Here is an 8,314-nt window from a genome sequence, read left to right as displayed (position 1 = left end):
CGACTTGATGTCTTAATTTAGACGGTGATCCAACACTCTATGCACTACAAATTAATGACGATCGATCGTTGAGAAATCCTTTTAAGTACGGTATTAGCTAGCGGGGAGGTTGCACAGCTCAGCAAATAGGTTTCCCTGAGGAGACGCAAGGTTTCATTTGAAGCGAGCCACGGACCCCACGCCTTTGGTAGGCCCTACAAAATTTTATCGTGGAGCTATAATATTGTATCTGGGAGATAGATTTTACACAGGTGGGTTGGGGGGGGGGGAATGGAATCGGATATGAAAAAGAGAAAAATCACATTCCCTTATTTAGTCTATTGTTTTTAAATATTTCCTGTTACTGTGTAGGCCTAAGCCAAATTTGATAAATCACAACGCATGCATTTTCATGAATCTGCGATTTCCGTTAATGCTCATTCGTACGAAATTCACAACATGCGTTACTATAGGGTTGTCAAAAGGGGCAAGGGTAACGAGAGCCTAGCATGTCAGATGGGCGGTACAGTGGAAGAGCTTCAGGCCACTGGAGCTGATGCACATAGTTTGTAAACGGCGAATTTCATAATCATTTTATGTTATTTTATGCAAGGGTGGCTTTGGTTTATCAGAGGAAATTGGTGTGAAAAGGGGTTCGGTCAAACCATAGGTACCTCTGCGTACAGGCCTGAACAATGACGTTAACAATGCTATTTCAAAACCAACATTTTAGATCAATACTTTTTTAATGACGTTATTCAATATAAATTTCATTCTTCATATACAGTTAACATTTACACGTTATAATTCATGATGCTAAAAAGCTGAATATAGGGCCTACTAGAGTATACGCCATGTTAATCATGAATACAAATGTACCTATCATTCATTCGATTACCTTAATAATTATCACACACATACATATATCAGAGATACATCTCCCTGTATATATATATATTTGTAGCATGGGCACGGTTTAAGTTGCATGGTTGTTATTAGGCCCATTATAACATTATATTAACAATAATAGTAGTAATAATAGCTTAAGTAAATGTTTATAACACTGTTATGCATCATGATTTAACAGAGTATTAGAGTACAACATAAATTACGTATATGGTCCATGATCACATTTTTTCTATTGCTGCACCACTGTTTTGGAATGGACAGTCAAACATCTCCAGCAGATTTTAAAATACAGCTAACATTTTTTCAAGCCATTATTAGCAGTAACAGTAGGTGCTTTGCAACACCCTGAGACAAGTGTACGGCACGATACAAACAAAATAATTACTTTACTATCATTATTATTATTATTATTATTATTATTATTATTATTATTATTATTATTATTATTTAATCTTTAATAATTCTCATTCATATAGCAATTATTATTTGTATTCATAAAGCCTTGTATCCATACAATCGCTACAGGCTATCGCCGTCTCCTTTGGCGACTCTGATTGGTCAGTTGAATCAGGGAGCGTTCCCGAGTGCGTCAGGGACTGCATGCTAAGCAGTGCAACGATTGCAGTGTAGCGATTTTAAGGAAAGCAGACTTAATGCTCATTGACCCACATGAACACTCGCATTTCAACATAAACATTTTTAACCTAAGCATTGACTTCTATCAAATGTTTAATTTACATCATTTTCAGTGTTAAGCTAACATTACTGAGAATATAACAAGCACATTGGTAGGGGCCTACTGTACCAACTTATTAATAAAGATAAACTGTCCCAGGCATATCTGAAAAACTGAAAATAGAAACATTGAATTTCTAATTTCAAATGATCAAGTAAGTTATAATCTTCGAAATAAGAAAGATTAAAACAAAAAAAAAACAAAAATAAAACACCTGTTTTCACGTACAGGTCTCACGATATTACAGGGCCTTCCAATTAAAGATGTTTTGTCAGATGCTAAATAACAAAAAAATCATAAAAATATTTTTTGAAATTACTTGCCCATTTTGAAGTAACTTAAAAGTTATCAACTTGAACATAGAAATTAATGTATTTAAAAAATGTCTATCCATCAGTTTACAGCGAGAAATGATAGAAACACTTCCAGTCATTGGAAGTGTTTATTACTTGTATTATAATTTTTTTGGTTTAAAAATCAGGGTACATATTTTTTAAATTCAATAATTTTTATGCACAAGTTTATAATTTGTATGCTATTGCAATATGAGCAAGTTTATTTCAAAATTATTTTTTATGATTTTTTGACATTAGCAAGGGACAATACATCTTTAAAGACCACTTTTCTGTGGTCCCTAAACAGATGTCTTTTATCTTTATTATTCTAATTAGAGACCAAGACCATGGAAACCCTGGTCCCAAAAGTGGTCTTTAATTGGAGGGAGACTTGTACTTTGTACATGCATGTAAGCTCAGGTTACATGTATTTACATAAGACCTTAGCAACAATATCCAAGGGGCGGAGCTTAGGAGACCAGTCCATTATACAATTACAATACATTTTCAAGTTTTCATTTTATCCCAAAACAGACAGCGTTTCTTTAAAAATGAGTATCAACACAAGATTAGGAATACAAAATCACGGTTGTCTGGAATTGGGTTAACCCTTACAAGACACAAATACTGGAATATAAAAATCTTATTTAAATACTATTTAAATTGATCTCTAGCACACTTATGATACAACAATTTGTTGAACTTAAATACAGGTACCACAAATGATTAAATAAGCGCTGCAGGGCTTAAAAAACGATTTTTTTAGGATTAAGTGCAGCATCAATTTGAGAGGTGCTAATACATGAGCAAAACTAACACTTGTTTTCCATGTTTAGTGATCTCCCAATAAACATATTTATTCCCGGAAATTTGTTGGGACGCATAGCATTAATCACGGTGGGTTACAAAAAAAAGCTGAAGGGGGTTCCGGGGGGTTGGGGTCCCCATCCATGATAAGCTCCTGCATTATTGCTTTTTATAGGAGGCATATCAGATCAAATTCGAAGGTCTGTATTTTGAAATTGAGATATTTTTATATTTGAATTTTGGTTTGCAAATAATGCAGGCAAACCTATCTTTGGGAGAACAATGGAAATTATTTGGGAGAAACACCTATTCTAGAGAGGTGCTTATTTGAACATTTACGGTACAATTTTCTCACAGAATACAAATCCATTGATATATTGTTGACTTTGCATAGATTATTTACATTATAAGCTATGAATTAACGTAAAAGTTACTAACTGTAACTGCAAAAAAATTTATATGATTTACAAAATGTATGGGTCACTGTAAACACTCGTTATGTATATATTAAGCCCTGTCAAGTCTATCGAAATTTGATTTGACAAAAAGCATGTGACATGCCTAAATATAGTCATGATGACATCACATAATAGGCCATATACGGGCACACCATGACTATATATGGGCATACAACATACGGCAGAGCTTATGAATGTTAAAGATAACATGCCTCATGAAAACTACAAAACATTGGAAAATTTATCTAAGGTTTTAATTACTCATTTGTAAATTTGGTTTCAATTCCACAAACATCAGTAGCATACTTTTCTGATAATGTAATGTTTTCTGAAAATTTTTTTTTTTACAACAGAGTATTGCATTGACAGTAACTGAATTGAAGTTTTAAGAAACTACAAAACTACAAAGCACAATTCAAGAACAATTTTGGGAATGTTAACTTTGGATTTAAATGCAAACTCAAAGAATGTTTACTTTTATTCAAATCATTCCCAGTAAGTAATTCAACCAAAAATATTTTTTTTAAATATTCACTGAAGAGTATCTTTGTACAGAAATAATAGAATGTTAAAAAAAAAAAAAAAAAAAAAAAAAAACCAATTAAACACATCAGGGTAAATATTTGTTTGGAGTTTTGCTTATTTCCAAATATCTTTTGAAACAATATCTGTTGAAAGAAAACAATTACACAAAAAGAATCCAATCAGTATTTTCAGAGCTAAGTTTTCTTTTGTACAGTTTATCCAATCATGCTACTCTAATATGCTTTATTATGATCATGTGAAAAAAAAACAATTTCTAAAAAAAAAAAAAAAAAAAAATTGGTATGCACTATACAAAATAGCATTATTCTTTCATGTATTTGGTACAAACTAAATAAAATTTTTACTAGACAAAAAACAAAAATAATAATATCAACAAAAAAATATTGTTTTGAGTTTTGCCATATAAACAAACCCCACTATAATATATAATAATACAACTAAATAAATGATGAATAACATTCCTATAAAATCAACACTGAAAAAACATTCCTATGAAAAAAAAATTAAATATTTTGTTAATGATTGTCATTAGGTCCTTGTTTAAAAAAATAAAATATTCATAGAATATTTCTGTGACCTTTATGTACAAAATAAATTTTGTCATCAAATTGAAAACAACAACAAAGCAAAAAAATCATCAATTTGAAATTAATAAAATTGCATACAATATGGTACTTGCATGATTGAAGTACAACACATAATTCTTATTAAAATTGTTTTAAAATCATTTCAATTTAAATACTTTGATTGTCTTTTAAAATTGCAGTGTAAAAATATTCACAATTTACCATCTTCTACTTAAATTACTCTGCTTTTAAGTTTTATATGAGAATGAATAACAAAGTTTTTTCAATTGTATAATTATTCAGGTTTTCAGATAGAAAGTATCGTTTTATTTAAATTCCAGTCACAGTAAAATCCAAATTGAAATCATTAGTATTGGAAATTAGTAGCCAACATTACTTTTCCACACATATTTTTTCCACTGTGATTTAAATTTTCATAAACACATGAATAATAATAATTGGATAATGCATTCCAAAATAATAATAAGCATTAGAATAATTGTGAAGTGGTCTACAAGGGTCTTTAAACTAAGTTTACAATTATGAAGTTTCTATACTTTCATTAATTTTTAAAATCAAGTACTGTACTAAGTACTGACGGGAGAAGCTATGCAAATCACTATTAAAGCAAGTCTTATTAAAATTGTGTAGTAACAGTATATCCTGTGAAAAAAAAACACTTTTGAAATTGCAAAATTAAAACCCTAGAATTTTAAAGAGAGCATAAAATTACTATTACAATTTCATACAATCTTTGAGTGAAAAATGATTCTTGGATATCATTAGATCTCTACTATCAATTGAGCTACAACTGGATATATTCCCTTAGAATTTCACATGAGAACGAGTTCTATTTTTATCAAGGCATTGTGTACTGTATACTGTAATTAGTTTGTCATAAATAGTTGCTAATGTACTGAATTTTAATAGCCTGCTTATAAGGAACAATGTTTTATATAATTAAGTGTTAACAAAATACTAAAAATAATAAAATCAGGTTAAATTAATCAAACAAAAGTTATGCTTTGATATGATAAACAATTCACTCAACAATATACTTGATATTTCATTTAAATTGTACATATGAATTCAATTCAAATTCTCATTTAACATAATTCAATAGAAATAACATATACTTCCAATAGAACATCTATTGAAATATTCTAATCATTATAAATAGTACTTGTACATTGTACATTCAATATACAATGAATTTTACCATTCAATAGAACTTGTCTAATTTCAGCCTATTCATTAAATCATATTTATTCATACCCATTCAATAGTACTACTATACACACACACCACAACCACTTCCACTTGATATATAATACAATCATATCCATTCAATAGTATTTCTATTTTCTAAAATAACCCACCCATTCAATAGTACTTTTACAATAATACTATCTAATAGAAATTTCCTAGAAATTATCCATTCAATGTTTTATATAAAATGAGCCAAGCCGTTATTCAACCTACGTATTATTAGAAAATATGCTCATCATCTACATCCAGAATACTACATAACTCCACCCAGAATATACACTTTTTTCAAATCAACTTACTGCTGGAATCTCTGTACACACGTTAGGCGGGTAAGAGCAGAGCATTTGATTTACTTTACAAAGGAATAAATATGGATTAGGTTATTAAATTACACTAGTGCTTTGGTCATTTTGAATCAGGCAATGGAATAGGAAGTTTCTCATGGAAATTAGTATCAACCTAAGCAAAATTAAATGTCCAACTGAAAAAATATGTCCTTTTAGTTACCAATCATTCAATTAATCAATAAGTTCACATCATCCTGCTGCCTTAATTGTTTCCATGGCTAAATATGTTTCTTATACAAAGGTATCTTTTAATTATTTGCACTTGTAAATTTTCAGCCATTAATGGAAAATATTCAATTAAATATTTGAAGTAATATCATTTAAATAAAAAATTGATATTTTAATATAACTTATGTTTCACATTATAAGCTTTAAAATGATGGGCCATTTACTAGAATCAATTTACTATTAAAAAAGTTCTGAGTAGTAAAAGGTGTTACAGGCTCTTTTCTCTACAAAAGTATACAATACTGGCATATTCTTCTAATATTACTCCGTTTAACAATTAGTGACAGTACACTGGTTTTGGGATGACAAGTCTCATCTAATCATTACAGCTTAAAATAATCTACAATGAGTAACATAACAACATCATTGCACTGATTCTTTGATAAGGGACTGCTTTGGTGAAAAGATGGAGAATACCTTGGGAATGGGAAGCGCTGGCCAATAAAAACCAAATGTTTCAATTATCTTGTTTATCCTCTTGATAAGATGCAAATACCTCTATCTACAAGGAAGAAAAATTGATTATGAGAGCATTGAGATTATTATCTTCCACATGCTGCAGTTCATGTTTTCCTCCCTCACCCCCACCCTGCCCCACCCCCTCCCCCCAAAAAATCTAATAAATCTTTAGTAGGCATTTAGTTATTTATTTATATACTTTTCTCTTGTACCAAGGAGCACTAATACTTGTATGCTATTTCAAAAAGCCACTTTTCAAGCTTTAAACTTTAGCCCTGTGGTTACCATATTATACACCGAAAGTGCAAGGGGATAGTGATGGCTTGCACTGAACCATAAAATTTAGCCCAAGCCCATAGCTCAAAACAAAATTGCAGACAGAACCTGAATTCTAAATTTCACTGCTTGGGCAACATTTTTACTTTTATTTCAACTCTTAGTAATTTGAAGAACTCCGAGCTTTTTCAGTATGTGCAACAAAATATTGGATTCCTCTCCCTTAGGATATCAAACATGCAGAATCAATCAACATTTTCAAAAAGTGGTTGAAAACATCTTTCCCATTTGGGAATTTGGCGACATTTAATGTCAATGAGCTAGAACTTGCCTCAGGTATGAAAGTCAATGTACCTTACCCAGTGATGTTTTAACTTTTGTTACTGAATTACACGTGTATGTAATGGAAAGTTTTTAATTGTCAGATAAATAAATCCTTGCATTGGATGGCTTAGAATCAAGGATGAGGATCCAACCAGACAAGCTCCAGCTTGACTTCTACTGCAGGTGGTATGAACTTCATAAATGGTGCTATTGCATTTCTATTTACCTTATTCTTAAGTTCCTGACATGTTTGCAATGCAACGGTGAAGTACATTAGGGTCTCACTCAGCCACGGAACAACACTTTCAACCAAGTACTGGGCGGTGACTTCAAATCGAGCTGCTCCAACTTCACTAGAAAAAAAAAGCCAAAATACACAAAAAAAATTGCAATCAATGAGGGAGAGCTCAAGATTGTTAAATTTTAAAACATTAAAGGGTGAGTTTGTGATGAAGTTTAATGATGTAAATTTGTGAGAGAATTCCAGTAACAGTTCCAAGCTTTACTTTCAACTCTGACAACATATATAATATAAGGGTTATGTACATGTTAATGAATGGATCAACAAAAAACTAAACTCTGATTAAATGCAGGGGTGAAAGGTCAAATGTTAAGGTCACAGAAAAGCAATTTTTCACTATATCATTCATCATTTAGGGACAGCATAGAGGTATGCACTCTATGGAGTGACAGTCCAGTTACAATTGCATCTGAAGGGATTAAACCTTGGATTTTGTGAGCACCTTCACCTTCATGCCACTATCCACTAACATACAATATGGTTTTATTTGCAAGACAAAATTGCACTTACAAAATATTGCTTTGTTTGGGATGTGTCAGTATGGGCTGCGGCCTCTGAAAGACATAAACAAAATTAGAAGATTCCATCAACATATTCATCCAATAACGTTAACTATTTTATCTATGAATAAAGTAGATCATTAGAAATTTATTTTAAAAATATGTAAGCAGTAATGTATCTAATAAAATGAATGATACTAATAAACAATTTTGACGTGTCAACACATTCTCATCAAGCAATAATGCATATCCTACTACCGGTTGATATACTACC

General features: G+C 31.0%; 1 protein-coding gene across 4 annotated transcripts in view; it reads right to left on the bottom strand.

The window, feature by feature from the left end:
* Positions 1-3,487: 3,487 nt before the first annotated feature.
* LOC117110043 (protein rogdi homolog) overlaps positions 3,488-8,314 on the bottom strand; it is a 33,908-nt gene continuing 29,081 nt past the window's right edge. For 3 of the 4 annotated variants that reach the window (XM_033252611.1, XM_033252613.1, XM_033252612.1), the window contains 3 exons: positions 8,051-8,094; positions 7,466-7,592; positions 3,488-6,682 (listed from right to left, as the gene is read on the bottom strand). In XM_033252611.1, coding sequence (XP_033108502.1) covers positions 6,638-6,682; positions 7,466-7,592; positions 8,051-8,094 — 216 coding nt within the window. In that variant the 3' untranslated portion in view covers positions 3,488-6,637. Of the gene's footprint in view, positions 6,683-7,465; positions 7,593-8,050; positions 8,095-8,314 lie in introns of those variants that run through there. The other variant, XM_033252615.1, reaches the window with a different exon arrangement.

This window comes from Anneissia japonica, unplaced genomic scaffold, assembly GCF_011630105.1.
Source record: "Anneissia japonica isolate Jap-2015-1 unplaced genomic scaffold, ASM1163010v1 scaffold287799_len804019_cov200, whole genome shotgun sequence".
In the NCBI taxonomy this organism is placed as follows: domain Eukaryota; kingdom Metazoa; phylum Echinodermata; class Crinoidea; order Comatulida; family Comatulidae; genus Anneissia; species Anneissia japonica.
This window is presented reverse-complemented; position numbering and strand designations above follow the sequence as displayed.